The sequence below is a fragment of the Anopheles coustani genome, chromosome 2, assembly GCF_943734705.1.
Source record: "Anopheles coustani chromosome 2, idAnoCousDA_361_x.2, whole genome shotgun sequence".
In the NCBI taxonomy this organism is placed as follows: Eukaryota; Metazoa; Arthropoda; class Insecta; order Diptera; family Culicidae; genus Anopheles; species Anopheles coustani.
Window position 1 is genome coordinate 47,653,396 of NC_071289.1, and position 23,964 is coordinate 47,677,359.

A 23,964-nucleotide genomic window follows, 5' to 3' on the forward strand; every position below is an offset into this window, starting at 1 on the left:
TGCAGTTAAGCAGCCTTGGAAAAGTACGAAAGTGTACCAAGAGCGAAGGTAACATCTAACATGAATGAATTTGAAAATATAAATCCAAATATACACAAACACTCACTCTTTTTACGTATATTGAAACATGAATCGGTAATTGTAGATAGAGCTATAGGCTCTTCAGTGATAAACAGCACACGATCACGACTGACTTTGGCAAAGAGCAAAATGTCACTAAACAGCAGTGTCCAGTATGGTTTAATTGAGCGTCCTTCAACTCGTGATAGATCACCACCTGGGAATAAATAATAGGATACGACGAAACAAAAGCTTATTTCCATTACAACACAAATTAAAGATTTTCAGGTCATTCATTTGAAATATTGCGTCTTGCAGGTTGGTTAGGAATGAAAGAGAACATCTAATACGCCAGAAATTATGAGAACAGGTAAAATGCCCAAGGTTATATCATTTTTGTCGCAAGACAGATAAGACATCTCATACTTGATGTGATTGATACATATGTATGGGGGTTCATTTGAAACTTATACTCACCGAAAATCCATTGCCGTCCGTGAGATGCCAGTTGAAATGGTTTACACTTGGTAAACACCATCCGTGCCTCTAGGTCCTGTAATGTTAACAGCGGACGACCTTCACCTATCGGTTCCATAAGCCCACCGCCAACAGTAATTTCACGATACGCGATCTGTTACGATTACATTCAGAGAACACGTCAAGACCATTTTAGCAATTCCAGAGTGTGAAGTACTCACCTGCAACTCACTAATGATACTGTTGAAATTATTATGTTCTTCACTATCTACACGACAATGGGACGCAATCATTTGCACTAGTTTTAAAATTTCCCTAAAATGCTGAAGCGGACGATGAATGAATGTGGTGAGATCTGGACGTTTCCGTGGTACCGGTGGCTCCGTTATAAATTTCATAAAATCACAGTTTGAATTTCTTGACTTGTTGACCTGTTGATTGTAATACATACGATATCCGTTATTCATCTACAAATTCCAGACTATTGAGATTAGAAGCAAATTTAGTTTCTGCATACCAGTACACAATCGGCCTTCTTGAGCCCATTACAATACTTCCTGTAGGCCACGCATAGGGCTGTACTCTTGGACAGATAGACACGGGAAGCGAAGTGGATGTGAGGTTCGGTATCATCCTGTATGATTTGCTCCAGAATATCTTCTGATATTCGTGACAGCTAAGACAAGAAAACAACTTACTAACTGGATCCCACTTAAACCGCTCCGATGATATCTTACCTCGTCGATGTTTTGAAAAAGGATCTTGTGGTCATTCGGTGAGATTAAGTCTTTTCGTTCACGTAGTGGATTGACAAATCGCTCAATACCAAAATTTATGGCGTTAACAAAGTGTTGCTCACGGCTAATCAGCTGGTAGAGAAACTTTCGGCGATGATCGTCGGGAAAAGGTTGAACAATTGACTAAGGATAAATTGTAATGTAAAAAAATAAATATATAACAATGTCTAAACTAGTTTTTTAATTACTACAAGTCATTGACGAAATTATAAAATTATTATTATTAAAAAATATTATTAATTATCCAGCACCAAGTCTTGTATTAGTTTAAAGATCAAAGCCATTTCATGCTACGTGAAAATTGAGCTTTGGATTTTGAACAATGTGTCCGAGACGTTTAACAACACGTTTACACAACAAGAACAATGTGTTAAGATGTTTCTCCTAAGCAATAGAAAATTAGCTTATACGAATTATTACTAAGTTCCATTAAAATGAATTTTTAAAATGAATCACAAAATTATTTGTTTAGTTATGGTATTATAATTTTCACCCGCAACAGTTGCGTTCAAAATCTACTTAACGCTTTACATCTACGCACCGCTGTAACAAACGAGCATCTTTAATCAAATAAGAACAATTCTCTTAACCACAGTTTTATAATACCATTCTCATTACGAACAGTGAAGAAGCGCTAGTTTTCTTATTACCAAGCGTCAAAATTCAGTTTCGCTTGCTTGTTTGGAAAGTCGATCAGTTTTGCTAACGGGTGGGCACTTCTGCCAGTGCACTAGCCAATCGATCAAATATGTACACATTAGTTCTCTTGTACATGTGTTGAATGCGTCCATGTGAAATTGTCAATGTATAGGTGGCTTTCCTGTGCACATTAGATTGTACCCAGGCCGGACCCGAGGTGAGTTTGACTTGCCAAATAAGAATTTGATTCACAGACATTGACTAACCGCGGATATATTTATCGAGTAGATATTGACGTTCGTGAAGTAAATTTGGAAGAAAATAAAACTATGAAATAAAATCGAGGAAACAAACACGCAAATATAGCCAACAATTTAAAGCTAATTCAAAAAGGTTTAAGCAGGCACGCAGGACTGGGTAATATTGCTGGTGCACACACTTTCATTCGAAAGATTTTTCATGCAATTGTTCTATTTAGCGTGAAATTACCAGTCAATTTATGCATCGACGTTGAGCAGGACATCGTAGATGAGCTGTTAAATTCGTTTTTCAGGTAGATTAATTTAGTAGCAATTAAACATTGCAGAACTAAATAGACCATTCACGGTTCCTCTATTCCTCTAAACTATTCACAACACTTAACATCCTGACCAAATTCGACGTCGTGTGTCGTGTCGTTCTGGTTCTAGTAAACCACGTTATATGGTTTACCTAAGTAGGTATTACTTTTTTTGAAGGTGCACAACCATCTCATTTTCTTACGCGACGCCACTGCCTTAAGCCTTTATATTTTTTTATATTGATTTTGCAATATACTATTGAAATACTTTTTGATCAGTGAGAGTGCATTAGAACACCTTAGCAATACACATATTTGAGTCATCAAACCATACCTACGTCATAGCAACTCAGATGAAAATTTCAAGGCGCCATGCTATCTTGCTCCTTCTTTAAAACCTTTCTTCAACTTCTAACACCACTCATTCAAGTTTTTGGAACAAACAAATACTTCATTGCTGACAACCGCAGCTGTATCTAAAATGTTGAACCCCTCTCGTTATCAACATACGGCTAATAAAGAATATATTGTTCGTCACTTCCATTCCCCATCAAATTTGTAAGCCGAAGTTTTCATATATAAAGAACGCAAAATTTACTGCTGACACTCACTACAACCATTCTTCGTTTCCTTATACCCGAAGCACGTAACCTCCGAAACCTACCGTTGTTCGGATCGTACACTCGGACTTAGGAAACATGCGACTAACTTTCATTATTACATTGCTGGGGGTTCTGGTGCCCCTGCAAGCCAATCCCCAGTTGGGAGGAGGTGGTCTCCTCGGCACTGGTATTGGAGGTTCTGGTGGCTTGCTCGGAACAGGTGTGCTAGGAACTGCAACTTCTACTGGAGTCCTTGGTACAGGCATTGGAGCTACCACTGGCTTGCTCGGAACAGGTGTGCTAGGAACTGCAACTTCTACTGGAGTCCTTGGTACAGGTATTGGAGCTACCACTGGCTTGCTCGGAACAGGTGTGCTAGGAACTGCAACTTCTACTGGAGTCCTTGGTACAGGCATTGGAGCTACCACTGGCTTGCTCGGAACAGGTGTGCTAGGAACTGCAACTTCTACTGGAGTCCTTGGTACAGGTATTGGAGCTACCACTGGCTTGCTCGGAACAGGTGTGCTAGGAACAGCAACTTCTACTGGAGTTCTTGGTACAGGTATTGGAGCTACCACTGGCTTGCTCGGAACAGGTGTGCTAGGAACAGCAACTTCTACTGGAGTCCTTGGTACAGGCATTGGAGCTACCACTGGCTTGCTCGGAACAGGTGTGCTAGGAACTGCAACTTCTACTGGAGTCCTTGGTACAGGTATTGGAGCTACCACTGGCTTGCTCGGAACAGGTGTGCTAGGAACTGCAACTTCTACTGGAGTTCTTGGTACAGGTATTGGAGCTACCACTGGCTTGCTCGGAACAGGTGTGCTAGGAACAGCAACTTCTACTGGAGTTCTTGGTACAGGTATTGGAGCTACCACTGGATTGCTCGGAACAGGCATCCTTGCCGGAGGTTCCGGAACGACCACTGTTGCTCCTACAACAACCACCGTTGCTCCTACAACGACCACAGTTGCTCCTACAACCACTACCGTTGCTCCTACAACAACAGTTGCTCCTACAACCACTACCGTTGCTCCTACAACGACCACAATAGCACCAACAACGACTACCGTTGCTCCAACAACTACTACAGTAGCACCAACAACAACTACCGTTGCTCCTACAACAACAACTCTTGCTCTAACAACCGCTGTTGCTCCTACAACAATCACTGTAGCGCCGACAACTGCGGCTCCAACGACCGTTACTTCTGCACCCACAGGCACGGTGACGTTTAACATCAATGGAAGTGAGTAAATACAAAATAATCATTTTACAAACAATTCAACGACCAAGAAAGACAGTTTGAGGGCTATCTTTGCATTCTTTTTAGGTATAATAACCGTCTCAGCTGCAGATCAAGCGACGATTAATGCCATTAATAGTGCTTTAGCTGTAACTACAACTACCGTTGCCATGACAACGACAACAACCGCTGCTCCTGCATCGTTATCAACTGTTTCATTCAACATTGGTGGATGTGAGTATAGGCACAGGTTGATACATATCTTGAACGGATGTATGGCATAATGGATGTTTACCACCCCACAGCAATTGTTACTGTAAATGCCGCCGATACTGCTACAATTGCAGCGATTATTCAAACCCTCAGTGGTACTTCTACTACAACCGTTGCTGCAACAACGACGACATCGACCACAACTACGACTACTGCAGTGCCAACAACGACGACAACTGTCGCGCCAACAACTTCGACCATTCCCTCCTCTGCTGCCGCAACGACGAAGACTACAACTGCTTCTCCTGTAACAACAACGGTTGCATCTGGTACTACGACCACGTATTCAATCATCATCAATATCAACGGACAATTCATTCTGATAACCGCTTCCAACCAAAGTATGTTGCAAATAATGCAGCAAGTTATGCAGCAAATATCGGCTTCGACGACCACAACTGCTGCACCAACCAATGCTCCAGTGATTGTAGTCCAGCCTCCAACTTCCGCTCCTGTCACAAATATCGGTAATAACCGGGGCGGTGGATGCAGAGCAAGAAACGGACACCACTCTGGTGAGCACCACAGGTTCGGAGGTGGTATCGGACTAGGGGTTGGTTTCCGAGGACCTCTTGGTGGTGGTTTTCAAGCAGGGCTGGGAGCTGGAATTGGACGCGGTGCGGGCATTGGAGCTGGTATTCGCGTACAAGGACCACTAGGTGGTAGTATTCAGGCTGGAATTGGAGCTGGTATAGGAGGTGCTCATCGCCTCATGGGTGGTGGAGTAGGTTTAGGTGCTGGATTGCGCGTGCAGGGCCCGCTAGGAGGTGGTATTCAGGCCGGCATTGGTGCTGGTGTTCTCGTTGGAGGTCACCGACACGGTTGACGTGTGTGATGTACAGCTGTGCAAAACGAATATATTACTTTGAACGCATCAATTAAGAAATCCATGCCAAATGTCAGCGATGTATTAAAGTTAACCAAGTTAAATGGATTTGTCATTCAAAGCCTGTTTTTGTTATTTATGTGATTGGGTGTTGGTGGCAAAACTCCTTCGCGAGTGTTTTGATACTCCTTTCTGAGCAGAGGAAGACCTAGAGCGTTCCAACAACGGTTCCAACAAAGGAAGTGTATGATTTCTGCCATTAATTTATGTATAAATTCAAACTAGACTTCGAACCAGTATAGTTTTTGTTTCATCTACGTTCGACCAAAACTCCTTCAATTTCAATATGAGTAGTTAATGAACGACGTGCTTCTCAAAGAACCACAGTTTAATTGCTGTTTAGAAATATATTATCCTTCTATCACTATTCACACACTTCTCAAAAATAGAATGACATTATGACATCAAGAATATCACTATATACATCAAGCATATCGCTGATATTTTAACGAAAGCAAAAGAAAAAGAACCGAAACTTACTACAAAAATAGTATAAACATAAATAAAGAATGAATAATGAGTGGATGAAATCAAACAACCAAAGCAATGAAATAATTTGTAACAATTTTTATTTACAAAATCAAATTAATGAAACAGTACAATATTATTCCGCTTATTAATAAACACAAAAATAAATACGCGTTTCAGCAAAACAAAACAGTCTAGCCGTACAAGAAAACATAAAAAACAAACCCTAATTGCTTGAAACATGTTATTTTCTATCAGTATGAACTTATTGTAAGGTTTTTTTGTGAAAATTAGAGTTGTTTTATGTTCAAACTATTTGAACATTACATTCATTTTCTGTTATGCCGAATCAAGAGGATGCACAGGAAATATTTGTCAATACTCTTTATCAAAACGAATAATTGAACACAACATTACAAAACTAAAAAGTAAAAATTAACACAAGAAATGAACAGTATAAACGATATTCCTTAAGTCACAACATTTGGTTTGTGCCACTGCTTTCCGATTATTGCTACCATCGGTTCTGAGATTTGATTATCTAAACGAAATCCTATTTTAGTCGGGATTAAACAATACACAACATTGTGGAATGCTTTTTTTTTCGAAAAACCCGATTCGTAACATTACAACGTGTTTTAAACTAAATTTTAATATTAATTTTGATTTTATTAGAAATAAAGCTTGCCAGTATCATGATGGTACGAAGTGGTTATCATTAAAATTCGAATCATCAATGGAATATGGAACATAAAATTTACATTGAACCTATCTTAAAAAAAATGCCTTTAATGGCAAATGGTATGCTACCCAAACCAACTCATACATAATCGAAATAAAATTTATTGCAAAGTTCCACTGATATCAGTCCGTCTAGTACCGATGGTAGCATAATGTTAAGCATAAAGTACAGCTTTACATCCGTTGCACAAAAAAGCATTATTAACAATGCAGGTATGGTTAAATGAATGTATATCTTCCGTCGTAGAGGTTACACTAATAAAATTAACACCGATAACAATTACCTTCAATACTAGACATACCAAGAGAAAATGTGCTATATTGAAGAATTCATCGTAGACACCACGGGACAAGCGCTAGTCAAATATTGGGTAATTGATCGAAATGTTACTAACTAATGAAGCGTAACTTTCCTGCAATGTTCGATGCGTGCTCCGACGCCTCTAATGAACACATGTTTTAATGTACATTTCCGTTTATATGTTATGCAACCAACTGTCTCCGATCCCCTTCAGAACGGTTGAGCAACTCGAACAAAATATACGATTAAATCTACATTTCGAAAATATTCCTATCTACGATATCGCAATGTATTGTGGCTATTCCCGCATCGTTTGTTTCTGTTACACAGATGTTTCCACCTCAATATGCAGAGACTGAAGTGTGTGCTTATGGCGAGCTTGGCTCTCTATTCCTGATTTCCCTTGTCAAACAAGAACACCCTTACCTACCTCTTTGCTAAATGTAACTTGCGGTAAGTGAAGCTTCCGTTTGGCGGTTTCGATGGAAAAATTGGAGCAAGCCGTCGACGACCGAGCCACTCCGTACGGAACGGCAGTCTTCAGGGAGGGTTCCTGTTCGTCCAAAAGTGATGGCATGATGGCAGCACAAGCATTTAGCGACGGATAGTTAATGGCGTTGTTGCTCCCAATAGTGGATGCGTTCGCTGGCCCCGTGATGGAATTACGAAGACAGTTGCTACGCGAGTGCTGGCCGCCTGTTTGTTGAGGCCGCCGAAAAATTTCCAGCAACAACGTGTTACCCTGCGATCTGATCAGATTCAGCACGTCCTGCTCAGGCATGGTGACGATGTTGTGCTTTTCGACAAACACCACATAGTCCCCGGGTAGGATGCCAGCCTTCTCAGCCGATAAACCCGACTCCACCTTTTCCACGCGTGGTGGATGAGTCCAAACGATAGAAAAGCCAAACCCTCTGTCACCGGACCGTGCTAGTCGCTTCGTAATCGTAAAAGGCGTGCGTCCCAATGAAGCACTAGCCGGTTTGGTGCTCGAGCAGACAGAATTGCGACGTGGAGTGGCCGGTACCGGAAGATTTCCGCAACCGCCCGATGGCGCTACCTCGGGGGACGGATCGAGCTCTAGGAAGCGCAGAAATAGATTCTCGTCTGCGTCACGTTGATGGAGCGCCTTCTTACTGAGGCTAAGAGGTTCACCGGTGCCGTTGGTATGGTCCGGTACTGTGCCCACAGCAACTCCTGTAGTCAAGGACATCGCACTGCTGGTAGTGTCTACCGTGCACACTATTTCATCCACGCAGGATTGAGAGTTCTCACACATGGTGTCTGGAAGCGGTGCGATAGGATTCGTCAAACAAGATTGCGGCTGCAGGTGGTATGCTCCATTGATATCCTGCTAATGCAGATAGCGAAAAACAACATCAGTAGCTATCTAGATCATGACCTTCGGCAATCAACAATGCTGCTCTAGCACTTACCTGCTTAGTCACATTCTGAACGGGAAATGATATACATCCTAAAAACTCGCTTCGTCTGCAAATAAAAAAATTAAAACAGTATGTCACTATCGTTTCTCACTCGGTTCATTAACTAAATAAGCAAACAATATGTTTTTGAGAAAATTTATTAATTTTAGAATCCACGTACTATTCCACGCTAAATTTACATACACCAAACGGTCAATTCGAGAAAAGATATGCTGTCAGAATGAATGTATTTAAATGTTTTCACTGAAAAGCTTTAAGATGATTCCTTCCAAAACAATACATTCAATTTTCCACTGGGAAAAAATAATTGCACGAAAAAAGTTTGGTAATGTAAACAATGATACGAGTTTACGTATTATCACCGTAACAGAATTATGATCACCACGCAATTTATCACAACAAATCACACCAAACTCTGAACATTGAACTAAAGTTATACTTTGCAGTAATGGTTATTCATACACAACAATAGTGAACATAGATTACGAGAGTAAATTTGTGTACATACAAAGGAAATTGTTATTATCCACGTTCAGTAAGGAATGACTGCGAACTAGGATAACTTGAAACTGCAGCGTAAAAGTCGGTGAACTGGAGATAGATATGAACACGCAGGAGAAAACATATTTCTATAGGATTAAGAACATCTCAGAAAGTATCACATGATTGTGTTGTTGTTTTGGATATAAGTGATAAATTGTACATATGATACGATGGAAAATTATGAGTACACACATATCCACAGAAAGGTTCCTTAGCACGAACAGAGAGCAATCACAACATCGATTAAATCACTCACTTGTCGACATTGTCTCTTGAGAAGGTGTTGTTACATTTAGTGTTTGCATCGGCTCCCCGAAATACCGAACCCTCATTGGGTTGATCGATCTGCAGCGGGATGAGCGAATCAGCGAATGTCACACTATGTCAAGATCTGCTCGCGGAACTCTCTTCATCGATTGTACCAACATTCTCCGGTCTACCATCGACTTCGTCGACTGTAGCTCCCGAGCTGGCGGTAGCAATAGCAGCTTGCAAGAGCAGTTTCTGACACATCCGGTAACCATCGTCGTTGTGAACACCTGACATGTACTGTCGGTGGCATCGATGATGCGTATGTCGCCCCTTGCTACCACTCGGATGACAACAGCATGCACCGGCTGCAGACTGATCCTTTCCGATATCGTTCGTCGACGATCCACGTAGCAGACCGGCTACAGTTTGCAAGACAAAAGACATACCTTTGCGAACATCCACTGACTTAATACCACCTTCTCTTAATACCACTCACTCACTACACTTGTATACAAGCCTAGGAACAGTGCACTCACTCAATTAATGAAATAAAGTATACAAACACTACGTAACCCAACGAAGCAATTAAAGCTCGGATTCAAATATCTTCTTTTAAGCTTCGAAAATCTAGGACACACAATGGAAGAAGATGCTAAGACGAGGAAACTTTTCAAATGAACTCCTTACGCAATGTACTAGATCCGGAAAGCGGGTTTCTGATAAAAAATACCCTAACAATGTGAATAAAAAATAATCCTAATGATGGATCCAATCGCGTGCAAACATACTCGTGAAGAAGACTAGTGGAAGAAAAATAACAAAAAAGTCGGTCAGACACCGAATCAATAATAGAAAAAATCAATGACACCCACAACCTACACGTGCGGCTGAAGCTTACGTGTTTCTTTAGCGAATATCAATCTCTAAAGGCAATTCAAGCACCACCAAGAAGCCTAACACGAAAAGAAACCTGTCATCGCACCTATCCAATTTACGAGAAAACCAAAATTTAAAACCACTTCTGTTTAATGCAATACGCTGATACGCAGATATGCCGATTGAAAAGCATCGACAACAAGGTGCCAACAAGCAACTGACGACACTAGGCCTATCGCCATTTGAGGCCAAGAGCAAATGAAATTACAATAAGTTGTTCTTATAATGAGGTGTTGGCGACAAGTTTGTGTTTCGTTTGGCATCGGTTCAGATGGGCCGACCATTATAACCGCACTGGTTTGGCATCGCTCGTAAAACTTTCTAAAGACTGTGTTGGTGGGCATAAACACCGGTCGATAATAGTAAATCATCGATATAATCTCAAGGGACTGGTATGCTATTTTGTGTCCCGAATTTTTTAAGCGTGTTATGGGTAAAACACAACACGCAAACTTTCGATCTCGGTAATTCGATCTCGCCGAATGCTATGTAATTGTGTTTTATATAAAATCTTTGCGCGAAAGGAACATAGGTTTTTCTTTACTAAAATATTATGGTTTTCTATTTTTAGTTATTGAATGTAAAGTTCAATCAAGGCTTGATTGCCAAGGTTATGCGTGTTTCAATGTATCAAAAGTTTTTTTTTATTAATTACCGTGCGTGGTAATTCAAAATTATTTTTTTCAAACTTACAAACATTTCCTTTGCTTTTGTGTGCACCTGATTGCACATCAGTGCCATCATCACGTGCATACAATTGGCCAGACACACTTGTATGGAAAACACATGTGCATTGGTGTTTAAATTCTTTTCTTTTTTCTCTTTTTCTTTCTTCTTGGTTGGAAAACGAAACTCTCCTTTAAAACTTTCCTATTTTTACATATGTCGACTTTATTCTTGCTTTAAAAGATCGACTGAAGATACATTTAGCCTCTAACTTGTTCCCTCCCTCTCTCTTTTCTGTCTTGAGTCTCTTTCGATGCATGAGTTTGCACCATTGCTTGACTTTTTTTTGAAAATGCAGGTGGTTTCGTATTTTGCATACTTGAGTGAAATATTTGATCCACACTACAAATAATAGTTAGAGGAAAAGGATTTACTTAATAGAACTTAATAAAATAAAATACCTAATTTTTGTCGTTCAAGTGGTTACATAAAACAGAGTTCGTTTCAAACAAAAAGAATGGGCCACGTTTCCTTTATACGATCTGTTGGGCGCAAGCGCGTAGGCGACCTACACAAGACACACGAAGCACGCACGTATTGATGAAGAGTCGATAGGAAGCACCTTCCTGACACCCCTGGATACGCACTACTATACATTAAAACACGTGCACGAACTCACATACACTCTGAGAGCACGAAAAACAATATATTCACAATGCTTTTATAGTGCTGCTTATCTTTCTCATATCAAATCAGTGGTATGGTGTGTTGACGACGATGGAAGAAATATCACATTGACCATGAGTGGAATGGAAAACGGACTACACTTAATGAGCCTTTCCCACGTAACACTTTTGGCTCTCACACTGTTGCTGCAGTGTCTGCCTGGGATTTGCTCAGATGCTGCGTAAAAACTTGTTCTCGAACATTGCGGCATGCTTTGCAAATCACAGCCAAAGGCGATCCTTATTCACATGGAAGTGCTTTCCAAGGCCTAACGTCCATTTATCAGCCGCATCCTCACCTCACCGTTCGTGCAAGCAAGAAATTTCTTAATAAAAATCAAGAATAAGAACTTCATTGTCATAAGCCTCAAGCAAACACGCACACATCAAGCATACTCACACATTCACACATACACATACACACACACACACACACACACACATACACATACTTCTGATGCCACATTATCCTATGTGCTTAACTTGCAACTCACATTGGACTTTTGAACTGTTTCTTAACTTCTGATTGTTCAATTTTCGGTGAAAATAACTATCCCTCACTTCTGCGACTTTTCGTAGCTTCCTTCATTATGGTTCGCGCTGATATAAGGACTCACTCGGGTGTACGGAGGGAACAGAAACTATGCGCGACGAGCAGGATGGTTGGTGAAAAGAGAACTTCGATCCTATGAGGGCACGGAACGCGCTGACCAAAACCAAGAACCCGGCCACGGCAGTACCGCGAACCTCTCGCGTAGGCAACAGCAACAAGAGTGCGGACCCGAAAACTTGGTCCCAACATCCGGAGTACTACCGCAAGTGAACACATGCGCATCAGCACCTTGAATGTGTTTTCCGGGAGAGTATCTCGTACTTTCAATCGTCCTATCGTGCCGTTACGCAGTTGTATCGGCAGTTCTTCAAAGCAGCTCTTCTCATTCGGTAACTAGCAGTCAACCACAACGGTGGCTACCTTTGCCCACAGTGGATTTGAAAGAATTACAGCCATAAGGCTATAGTGGTGATGACTTGTGCCATGACGTACCTGCATTCTCTATCCCGGTGCCAAACGGCCAGCTGAATCCGGCGCTCGTCATCCGGCTGAGTATCGAAGAAAAACCGATGGTCAAAGATCGGTCGGTTGGAGTTACGATGGACGGCTGTGCGTTGAAATGGACCGAATTCCGTGTGTCCCGCCAGTACGCTGCCGGTGTTGCCGATGGTGGTTAGCGCCACTTTTACATACGCGTTGATAGCATTGCAACCTGCCGTGCTGCCTGTTTGCGTTCTCTGAAGGTCTCGGCAACGGATGACTGCAAGTGAGAGGTAAAATGTTATTCAATCGCCCGCCTATCCAAACATACTGCTGCAACCCTGGCCCACCGAATGAAATGAAAATGATCCAAAACTAAAACGGCGACAACGATGTCATACCATACACCACTCACCGTGTACTTGCAGGCGACCTGTCTGGTCGAAACCGATACTTAGTTCGAGTGTACCCCGCACGGTCGGTCCTGTGCCCAGCGCGAAACCAGCCCTAGAACAGCGCGAGGTTATTGAGGAGGCAACCGACCCTCGCTTTTCCAGCGAGTCCTCGCTGAGCGTTGGCGAAAAGTTGAGACACTTACGCGTCTTCTCGATCGACTCGGTAGGTGTGGAGCAGCCCTGTAGATCAGTTGATCGTATGCTGGGTGTTGCGGTGGCCGATACCAATTGCTGCTCCTGCTGTTTCTGCAACTCTACAGTACCATCCTCTGGTGCGAATACGCAAGCTCCCTCATGGACGGGCGTTTTTACCAAAGCCAGCTGATCGATTCTGGAGTGACTGAAGGCTACGTTTGGGGTTTCTGGGCTTTTCGATGCATCGCTGGCCTGCAAGTCTTTCCGTTGCATTGATGCTACACCACCACCATCAAGGCCTCCGGATTCTTGCTTACCATGCTTTCTTCTGACGGCCTTTTGACGCCGCAGATGACAGGCCGCTTCCAGCGGACTTGCCAGCACAAGTTTGTTTAGCGACTGACGGAACCCCCGGCTGGTTGATGAGGTGGTTTGATGCTCGCGTATTGGTTCGGGTGTTTTGACTTCTCTTTCGTTGACGTGACTGGTTTCTGCAAGAATTATTGTCGTTTCACCTGCTTGTTGCGCTATTCGCACTGGAAGATGCCGCTCCAAGAGGTACAGGTCGGTAGCCGGATCGTCGGCCGGTGTGTACGTTGGCGACGATCCTTTCGACTGCTTGGACTTGATGCTTGAGGACCGTTTCGGGCGTGGTGTGGCCCAGCGAGAGTCTTTTTTGGCGCTCTCCAGTATGGCGTCGATCATCTTGTCCAGCGTAATGTCTCCCATTTCCGACGAATTCAATGATAGTTCATTCGTTTCCTCTGGTGCATCCACTCCGGTCTCCGGAGGAGGCAAATGGTTGTTGTTAACCGTCTTTGCTACCGACCGTGGCCGTTTGAAGCTACCCTTGTTGAAGCGTAGATCAGCGAACCGCGACGAGAGAGGAGTCAAGCCAGGGACTCCTACCGGTGCTTTTTTGGGAGCAGTTTCGTCAGGCATCGATTGTTTTTCGCTGGTCTTGCAGCGCTTCGATGACGGCTCTTCGCCGTCCGTGGGAAAGTATCGACCGGGATTTTCAAATTCTGTCATTCCCAAACCGCGAATCGCCAGAAAAGGAACATTTTTACCGCCGCAGGGTGAATATTCGATATCAAAAGTAGGCAAAGTTGTGGCGTACGGCTCACGCAAGACGGTAATCTCTTGATTGGGTGCTCTCTTTTGACCCACCGAAGCCGGAGAAGATGCCCATGTCCGCTTGCGGCTCTGAGGAGTGGATACAGTCGACAGTCGGCAGGGTGTTGTGTTGGGAGTAATGTTGCTCACGTCTCGCAACGCCGCAGAGTACGGTGAATCCAATGTTCTGCTGCTGGTCATCGGGTGCGGCGTAGAGGTAATACATCGATTTTCCTTATCATAATTAGCAAGCCCGTGGACGGCAGTCCCGAGGGATCGACGTAGCTTGATTTGATGGTGCGTCGCCAATCCGTTGCTGGCACCATCATTAGACACTGCGTTCCTTCCAGCTGCTTCAATACGCTCACTCAGTGCCCCAAGAGAACGTCGTGCATGACGGCGCTTTTCCATGAGAACCTGGCCCTGCGACAGGACATTTCCACCGCTTGCTTCCGAGCGCTTGGTAACAGTCCACTTTAGCATTCTGATCTGAAATGATGGTCACCGGATGTGAGTGCAGCAAGAAAGGATGGAAGTTAATTTAATGTTACAGAGAAAGCTCAAAAGATCCTAATCGGGCATGAAAATCTTCGAAGGTCGAACTACAACAGGATGTTAAAATGTACAGACAAATGTCACTTGTTCGAGTATTAGCTAACAAAATCATCCATCCAGTCCCTTCTTAATTACGCGCGGCTTGGTTGCTTAGCAGCGTTCAACGATCTAGTAATGGCTTTTGTCCAAAATGAGCATAAGAAAAAAGATATCCTTCTCTGGGTTATCTGAACATTTGACGATCGCACAAGTGGCGCTGGACTGTAACGCGTTGTTCGGTAGAACGAGGCTTCGTTATATAAAGCTTCACACGATTCGATCCGTTAATTTCTTCTATGTTCCCTATGGACAGTTCCCAAAGGCAAAAGTACAACAAGTGCTTCAAAAGAGAAAGAAAGTGTCGGTTAGCCAATAACTTCATTAAATTTGCCAAGCAACACGTTTCGCACAATTATACTTCAATCGTCGGCTTCAAATGTCGTTTTCTCTCACCAGCGATCGAATGCCAGCTGGTGCCTGCAATGAATGATGCCTGCTGCCACAATTTCCGCCGCTCACCTTGAGCTCCACGGTGACTTCCGACATGGCCGATCCAGACAGCATGTGCCACCATGCACTGCATGCCACCATTTTCTTCACACAGTTTCTTATTCGAAACGATACCAGCATGAGTTGCCGTCGCGAAGGGTTAGCCGTTGTATCGCGGGTTAAGTGTTTTCTCCTTAGCCGTCGCAGCAATGCAACTTGTTTAATCTTCTTTCCACACGAATTTAAAATGAACGGTAAAAAGCTTCCTTTGATGAATAGGATAAACATAAAGGTGGACCTTGCACAGAACGTGTTCTGTTTATTCTTGAAAAGAAAAACTGTTGCCATTCCTCGGGTTTCCTAACTACAATTTGCATGTTAAAGCTTCAAAACCTATAGCATACTATACTATGTATCTCCTGTACGGAATGTGATATTTGAGCAATATGCATTTAATACCCCCAATAAAGTCAATATCCGTCACCATCCTAAACATAAACTTATTCATTACCAACGGAAAACTCTTATAAGAAAAAAACTTATAAACTTCCCGCATGTTGTTAGCGAAGGTCTACCATGACCATGATAGCATGTGCCCTGAGAAGATAGCGTCAGACCTTTTTTCCTCTTTTATTTGTTCGTTTTGACGTTATTTTCAGCATTTTATTGCCGTTTTCCTACGTGTGGGCTTCTACTTTCGGAACATTGACCGTAAGCAATGCAGTAAAGGAAGAATGTGTTAAGTGCTTCGTCAAGTCATCGGTTGCTTTTATGTAGACTTTTTAACATTTTTCCAATGTCCGTCCACCGGACAATTTTTCCAAGACTTCTTTAATCAGATTATACCGTGACACGTGCATTTGCTATTCCTTGTTTCGGTTGTATTTTTTCTTAAACTAGGCGACCACTCTAACGTCTGAACGAAAGCCAACAAGCGCACAGAACGACGTGAAAAAGAGCCCGTAATTGATTATTTATTGACAGGTCGTAAAAATCATCTGCTTCACAGAAAATATCCACCCCAAGTACTTGTTTAACATCAACACTTGTTCCTTCGACTTACGTCACATCTATCCTTCGCTGATAAATAACGTCCGTATGGCGCTTTTGGTGGCCATCCCCACTGCATGTCTTTCAATCATTTACTGCCCAACTGTTGCATTTGAGAAGTATAACTTGGAGATACTTTTTTGTAAGATTGTATGTTTATGTTACACTATATAGATCCCTGTTTTCGCAGTTAGAATGTTTTAGTTTCTTACCATATGTGTGTTCACTCGCATTTGAACAACCTAGAATAGGATGAATGTCTGGGATAATCTTTCGGTTACGTAAGAGAAAGCGCAGCTCATAAGCCCCCTACTATATGGAGTTTGCAAACTATATGGTTAGAAAATCATCATAGGAGCATAGTTCATTAGCAAAATTGTAATCGATTTCTTTAAGCCTAATATCAAGGCCATTCCTAAAATCGCGCATGGTAACGCGCCAAAACTATTAATATACTCCTACATTACATCTCACGTCAAATATTTTGGAACATAACAATACTGCAGAATAATGCTAGCTTCAGAATATTGTTTAACATGAAAATACTCGTAATAAGAACAGTGGTAGGATGTAAAGTGCAACAGAATGAAAAATCGGCAACCCGTCGATCACCTCTTTTGCATAAGTGGTCCAACAAAGATGGCAGTTACAAACCCAAATCACACAACGAGAGCCGCAATAAGCAATCCTTTGCTAGCTTGATTGTAATGAGTTTTTAATTTTACAATTCACGAGTGAGAGGACATTTAACTACCGTGAGCGTCATTAGCCGATCGCAATTGGTAGATGCACTATCGCTTCTTTCCTCAATCATCAGATATGCGGATGTCTAGTGACTGTGGGCAATGAATATTTAATGAATTTCACAGAGTTCCTCACTCAAACATCTGGTGTTGTTTCATCGTTATTATTCAGCAGGATCCTTTGGTAAATTTTAAATCATTAATATGCGTGTAATACTTGCTATGGCGTCTTTAGATCAATTTTCCTTTGAATGTATTGTCTTCTTCACTCCAAGGTAATTGTCGAATTTAAAATTCCACCTTCGTTTAGTTCTTTAGCAAACAAGGTTTGAAACTGAAAAAAAAAGTTCACCGATGTCATCTGCGCTCGTCTTCAGCCCGGCCTGGTGCAAGCGGAAAACGGACAAGGGTCATGACGAACAGGCTATCCCTTAGCGAGATCCCTACAAACGGATCGCGTCAGGGGTGTAGATCTTATCGCAGATCGTATGCAATCCCACCGGCTAACCGCAAGGACTACGGGTGATCCATTTTCTATGGAACACGGCGTGAAGGAATGCGCAGATGGCGGATTCGCTGCTAACTGCAGTGTGACCTATCGGTTACCGCCGTGGCTTACCGCAACCCTTACTATTAATATTAAGATCAGCCGGAAGAAAAAAAAGGCCACATTTACGGGAACAGAGCAGGGCGCGCTTTTCGCGATGCGAGGGCTAGGTCGTTAGTTTTTTTCTTTCTTTATGTGTTTTACTCCCATACTCTGACGTCCTTTCCCGTCGTTCGGTAAGTGTTTTGTGTAGTTCAGAACCCTCCCCGTGGCTGTGCCGGGGTGTATAAATTTAAATAATAAAACATATTACTATAATTCATGACGGTATCAGGCGGTCTCGATCGGTAAACAGCAGCGTGAGTTTCGTTACCCAGAGGATCCTGCGGACAGGACGAAAGGGATACAGCTCAACACGTTTTATACCACCATAGAAGCATTTGTAGACATTTTACATTCAATTGTCGTTGACAATACTCTACTTTTGCTCCTGCCTACATTATTCAGACTGTTAATCCGTAAATGACAACGGTTCACACTTTTGGCCGATGTTTTTTAGGAATTCCGAGTCCAAGAGTAGCTTGTCAATGAACCGGCTGTCCATTTTGGCATCGCCTACTTGTTTTAATAGCTCGACTGCAGTGCGTCGAATGTAAGCGACCACTTTTGGCAGATGAAATCCATTGAATCGGCAAGAGTGGACACTTGCGTACGCACCCTCCGTTTCGAAGACTAACGTGTCTCCTGGTTCTAGCTCCGGTAGTAGTACTCCGTCCATGAAGTAGTCGTTTCCATCGCACGTCGGGCCGAACAGCTTACTCGGCCTCACAGGTCCGCAGGCAGCGCTCGGTTTCCACACAATCGGTTTCGGCACCATACCACGGTATTTGGCACCGTAGAAGGTACCGTACATGCCGTCGTTCAAATAGTATCCGACGCTCTCGATGGAGCTCCAGTTTGAGGCATTTCGGAAGTATCGCTTGCCCTGGACGACGCACACGTTCGTCACCGCAGCGGCACACAGATAGCGCCCTGGTTCGGCGAACACCTCCAACCACTCCTCCGGAAAGAACTCATCTAGCCCTCGGTTGATGTACTGAGCGTACCGGGCGATACTGTCGTCCTTATCGCCGACGAAACCACCGCCGAGGTCCAGCACGCGAAACTGGAAACCGATCGATGCGGCATAGTCACTGATCTCGCGTCCAGCCTGAAGCGCCTTATAGAATACCTCCGCGTCGTAGCTCATGGAGCCAACGTTGAAGCAGAAGCCAACGACATTCATACCCATCTTGCGGGCTCGATCGAGCAGCTGCCTTGCCTCTACCGTTACTTCGCACCCGAACTTACTGCCCAAGTTGATTTTTGTGTTGCCAGAATCGAACCGATACCGCAACAGTAGCCTGGCAAAGCAACGATCAAAACCAAAAGTAATAGGACGGTAGGCGTTATAGGTTGTAGGGTAAAAGGCGCACTTACTCAGCATCCGGAAAGTGTTGGGCTATCTTATCAAGCTCAAATTCATTATCAAACACCGTACGAATTCGCTTATCACGTGCGAATTTCAGCGAAGCAACACTCTTCGATGGTTGGGCGTAGATGATCCGTTCCGTCGGAACGCCCAACCTGAGGACCCGCTCTAACTCGGGCTGAGACGCACAGTCGTAACCAGCGCCAAGTACCGTCAGCGTCTCCACCACCGCCTCAGTATCGTTGCACTTGATGGCATAGTACGGCTTCACACGTGGCAGATGGCGAAGCCATTCTGCGTACCGCGAAACAACAGTGTCCACTTCCAGCAGGTGGATCGGACGATCATGGGGTCCGCTAGCAACGGTTCGGGCAACTAATTCGGACAATCGAACGTTATCATCGATAACTTCTGCCCGGCTTCGCAAAGTGTCGTACAAACTCATGCTTTCGCTCTGGTTCACTGTCTTAGCGTCACTGAAGCCTAGACATCTAGTTGACTTTTAGATGGAAGGTCTTATCAGAGCACCAGCTCAAGTGTCTAATCTGTTATAGAATAACAATGGTCCGTGTTTGGATTGAGTACTTTTTATCTGATTAAAAACATGACTATCTCTTGATATAATAATGGCGCCAGATTCTGCCGTACTCCACCATGCAACATTACAACAACGGGAATTACAAGCAAGCTTGTGTCTTGGGTGAAAAAAATGCCGCAGGCGTTTGGTTAACCCGGTCGTACCAGCTAGCATCCTAACCAAAACCCCGACCGATTGAACGATTACGAGCGCAATCGGGGACTGTAGCGCCGCCAAACGCGAAATAGCTTTTGGTCGTCTTCACCTTACATGGTGGCGCAAATCTCTTCGAACATAGAGGGATCCTCTGGTTCTGTCGCACACAGTGCGTATAAACTTGTTGTTCCGGTTGTTTCCATTGGAGAAGCAATAGAAACACCCAGTATGAGGGTAGTGATGATGGCTTGTGTGTGATTTGAATAAACACAATACATTGCAACAGCAGCAGCCTCATATACCACTCGCATTAACAGTGACCCAACCGTAAATAGCCTCAGGATCGGAACTCCCTTGCAGACCAGTTCAAAGCGCAACCGTGATGGTAGGCTTCGCTTGCGCCACAGGCTATAAAACCGAGGTTTTGGCTCAACGTTCACCTTGGCAATCCGGTGGATTCGGTGGCACGCTGCTAGAATTGCCACGTTCAGTAGGGTTCAGCTAGGGCAACAGCGACAACCCATCTCTCCGGACTCCCGACGACAAGGTTCCATCCTCGCGGAGCAGCATTAATCTCGCGAGTCTCAGGTCTTTGAGTCCGCCTTTTGGCTTTTCTTATGCTAAATGAGATGCTGGCTACGGGCAAGAGTAGTAAGCTTGCGTAAACATGAGCCGACCGTACGCAAATGGCACGATTGCGCGCTAAAACTCAACCGCTGGCAACAGGGGGTATCCATGTATGATTCTTTCCTTCCCTACTCAGTACCTTGCCCATTGGTGATGGTGACTCTGGTGCTGGTGGTGGTCGTGGTAGAAGAGTTTAAATTTTTTTTCAGCTGCATGTTGATTAACCTTGAATATTACTTTAATTTTTTCATCTGCTTTAATTCCCTTGCTTGTGCTTCTAAAGAATTCTCTCGTTATAGACCAGGGATCGGCATACATTTCCCTAAAGGGCCAAATGATTCAAAGGAAACTGAAACCGCGGGCCGGATACCTTAAACGATGTTTGAATATTTTCAAAGTAGTCACCTGTTTAATGGAGTATCATCTTTCTAAATAGTAAAGTTATATAAAAGTGTTATAAAGTTCTATAAATTGTAGCATTATACTTTTTAAAACACTTTCATACTTGTTTTTGTTGAATTTTGATTTTGGATCCCAACATCCGCTATAACAGGAACACCATGTTGAACAATTTTAATCAAATTTTTGGCAAGAAAACAAACCTGACAAATCCGATAAAAGATGAATTGGGGTTTTTGTATGAACCACTAAAATTTTCTTACGGGCCGGATAAAATCAGTTGGCGGGCCGGACTTTGCCGACCCCTGTTATAGACGATGAAACGCTTGTGTTTAAAAGAAATAGCATACATTCTGCGATAACAGTAAAACCGAAGGTGATCTAGGAAAAAAACTTAAAATGAAAAGAATGTTAAACAAAAAACACAGTCAGGCAGAAGGAAAATGAAAATTTACAGAGAGAAAGAGTGATAGGTGTATTTCGTCCAGACGAGAACCAAACAACAACCAAACAAAAATACTATTTCATGCCTTAGAAGATAAATTACTGTTGCTTGAGCTAAGGCTTATTTTGCGATGCATTATTCAATAGATAACAACAGAATTATAACAGATTATATTATATTACAAAAATATATTAAAATGTTTTTTTTTTAAATTGAAAACGTAGCTCATGCTTAGAAGTTCCACTGTTAGTTTTTTGTGAGGCTTTCCAAAAAGCAAACAAACTTTTTCTAATTTATTTTGTTAACGTAAAACCCGACAAATTTCACAGCTGGACGGAAACGCCGACCCGCTTAAAGGTACACCTCAGGCATAAATGAAAGTAAAAAGCAAATGCAGGGAGAATGAAAAATTTCAGCAAATAAGATCCGAACGAAACGTGAAACACAAAAGCAAAAGAAAGCATAATAGAGGGTAAATTGCGTTTGTTTGTCTAGTGATTCTGATCCAATTTCATCCCTTTTTGGGACCCGGATGGCTGCTTCGAGGCACAATCGAAAAAAACCCAAGAACTCAACGGCATCCTTCGTTACAGGATGCCGATTGCGTCAAGGCAATCGCCTTCGGAAAGCCAAGTAGTCGAACACCTTGGGTATTTGGACCAGATGTGCGCCATTTTTTTGTGCAAATTTGTGCGCAAAATCCAAATGAATAAAACTAGATCCATGCAACCGCGCGATGAGTGAGCTTAAAAGAAGTGCACACCGAAGCCTATGGTCGCTGCGTTGAGTATAGATAGAAGGGATCAAATCGATCGTATTCGTATTCGGGAGCCCTTCGCTCTTTTGGGCGAGTTATCGCTCCATGATTGTTGTAGCTCTGATGTTATGGTTCATCCTATCTTGCGTTTTACCTCAACATAATCCTACCACTGTAAAACCTTTCCAAAGGAGTCATCTTCTTAACCGGATCATACTGTAGTTCTTTCCTGTAGACTTTATAAAATCAATTAAAAATGATCCCTTTGCTGAACGCCTGATTGCCAATCCATCTGATATTTTAACAGTTAGTATTAGCATACATATAAAACCATACGTATATGGATTACGTTATATGAAACTGTTTTGTCCAAGGTATTTTACGATTTCACTTCACTTTTTACTCCAACGACCATCTACTGCCGTAGCAAACTGTTTCATTGACGTTTCTAGACAAATGTAAAGGTGTGCCTTCAGCTGTCTTTGCTGAACAATAGTGTGCTTCATCTGCGGTTGGTGACAAGGCTTCCAACCATTTCAACCGCTGTCCATTCGGCGATCTAATCCAGAACCTTACCCGGAGCGTGTCGAACCCAAGAAAGTGAAAGAAATGCAATTATTTATCCATCGTCCATAGGACTTTGTTTCGCTTGAACTCGAGGGTTGAGAAGGGAGCAGCAGCAGCAGCACATGAGGCCAGGAAAATACGATATGGAAGTAGATAAATTGAGAGATATTTATCATGTCGAGGCTTCGGGTGATTCCGCAGCGAAAGAAATTAACCACACTTCGTCAAGGTCACAATCGCCAAGATCGCTACAGTTCTTTGCGAAGTATTAGAAGTCGCATAACTTCGACCCATTTTTCTTACTGAATGTCCAAGGACATATCTGCATACGATACGGTTCCTAAACCCGCCGACCTACCACCACCAGCTGCCTGCAATCAGTTGAAAACATTTATTTTGGAACACAGGAGCAGATGGTATAGCTTCGAAAATTCGCATTTTCATAAACGCCACAATTTACCTCGACTGACAAAAAACTAACCAACGTAGAAGTTCTCTAACAATTTGGATGACCAAAATATTGGAATTTATCACAAAGTGCCAAAAAAAAATCATATCGCAAAAAATTTGAACACATTCGATGCGCGGAGCAAGCATAAGGGAAATAGGGGAAAGTTGGAAGAATGGAATAAAATGTGCAAGATTGAACAAAAAGTGGGCATTAAAGATCAAAAGCACGCATCTGGGCACAGAAGGACGCAGAAACAGGGAAAAGAAATGCCGGCAGTGTGCGGGAAAAACTGTAACAAGGAAGTGATCTCCTTTTTCCCACAGATTACATACGCGTATTTACAGACGCCTGTCGTTTCACGCCTGTGCCTTTCTTCCATTAAGGAAGGGCCCGCTCAATGTAGGACCCGCTGCAAGACGTGCTTCGCTTTGTGCGCGCAATGAATGCGCTCTAATTTGGCATCGGGACAACGTTACGATTGGCAGTGCTTGGTATGAGGATGATGTAGTAGTGATGTGTGTCTTCAAGGAAAAAAACCAAGCCGTATTCTTCGTGTGGTCGTAGTACAGAGGATTAGACACTGTGCGACCTTGAGAAGCGCGAGGCAATCGCAAAATGTACAAATTGGTAATGAAATTATGGCGCACCGGTGAACAATGCCGTGGATTATTTTTCGCTCGGCTTCACATCCAGTTTTTTCGTGTCTGGTATAAGGCAGGATCTGTGGTATCGGAAG

General features: G+C 43.0%; 3 protein-coding genes across 3 annotated transcripts in view; 1 reads left to right on the top strand and 2 right to left on the bottom strand.

Moving 5' to 3' along the window:
• Nucleotides 1-14,838, bottom strand: part of LOC131265524 (uncharacterized) — a 28,026-nt gene extending 13,188 nt beyond the window's left edge. Inside the window, exons 1-9 of the mRNA XM_058267798.1 lie at nucleotides 13,065-14,838; nucleotides 12,662-12,929; nucleotides 8,486-8,540; nucleotides 7,480-8,400; nucleotides 1,275-1,457; nucleotides 1,055-1,213; nucleotides 759-968; nucleotides 538-691; nucleotides 107-277 (exon numbers count right to left, since the gene is read on the bottom strand). Of these exons, the coding sequence (XP_058123781.1) occupies nucleotides 107-277; nucleotides 538-691; nucleotides 759-968; nucleotides 1,055-1,213; nucleotides 1,275-1,457; nucleotides 7,480-8,400; nucleotides 8,486-8,540; nucleotides 12,662-12,929; nucleotides 13,065-14,838 (3,895 nt within the window). The remainder of the gene's footprint in view (nucleotides 1-106; nucleotides 278-537; nucleotides 692-758; nucleotides 969-1,054; nucleotides 1,214-1,274; nucleotides 1,458-7,479; nucleotides 8,401-8,485; nucleotides 8,541-12,661; nucleotides 12,930-13,064) is intronic.
• Nucleotides 3,231-5,479, top strand: LOC131265527 (mucin-2-like). Its single transcript, XM_058267803.1, has 4 exons — nucleotides 3,231-3,354; nucleotides 3,397-4,383; nucleotides 4,468-4,614; nucleotides 4,686-5,479. Exons 1-4 carry the CDS (start codon nucleotides 3,231-3,233, stop codon nucleotides 5,477-5,479), a joined length of 2,052 nt encoding a protein of 683 aa, XP_058123786.1.
• Nucleotides 14,839-18,289: 3,451 nt separating the features above from the next.
• Nucleotides 18,290-19,706, bottom strand: LOC131264472 (ornithine decarboxylase 1-like). The gene is made up of 2 exons (XM_058266770.1): nucleotides 19,258-19,706; nucleotides 18,290-19,181 (listed from the first exon to the last, which is right to left on the bottom strand). Exons 1-2 carry the CDS (start codon nucleotides 19,692-19,694, stop codon nucleotides 18,290-18,292), a joined length of 1,329 nt encoding a protein of 442 aa, XP_058122753.1. The 5' UTR covers nucleotides 19,695-19,706.
• Between the last annotated feature and the right edge of the window lie 4,258 nt (nucleotides 19,707-23,964).

Excerpts from the sequence above, each read along its gene's own strand:
- LOC131264472 (XM_058266770.1), bottom strand. The coding sequence starts at position 19,694 with ATGAGTTTGTACGACACTTTGCGAAGCCGGGCAGAAGTTATCGATGAT. Across the intron at positions 19,182-19,257 it reads CAACACTTTCCGGATGCTGA|GCTACTGTTGCGGTATCGGT; the intron begins GTAAGTGCGCCT and ends TTGCTTTGCCAG.
- LOC131265527 (XM_058267803.1), top strand. The coding sequence starts at position 3,231 with ATGCGACTAACTTTCATTATTACATTGCTGGGGGTTCTGGTGCCCCTG. Across the intron at positions 3,355-3,396 it reads TGGTGGCTTGCTCGGAACAG|GCATTGGAGCTACCACTGGC; the intron begins GTGTGCTAGGAA and ends TCCTTGGTACAG. Across the intron at positions 4,615-4,685 it reads TTCATTCAACATTGGTGGAT|CAATTGTTACTGTAAATGCC; the intron begins GTGAGTATAGGC and ends ACCACCCCACAG.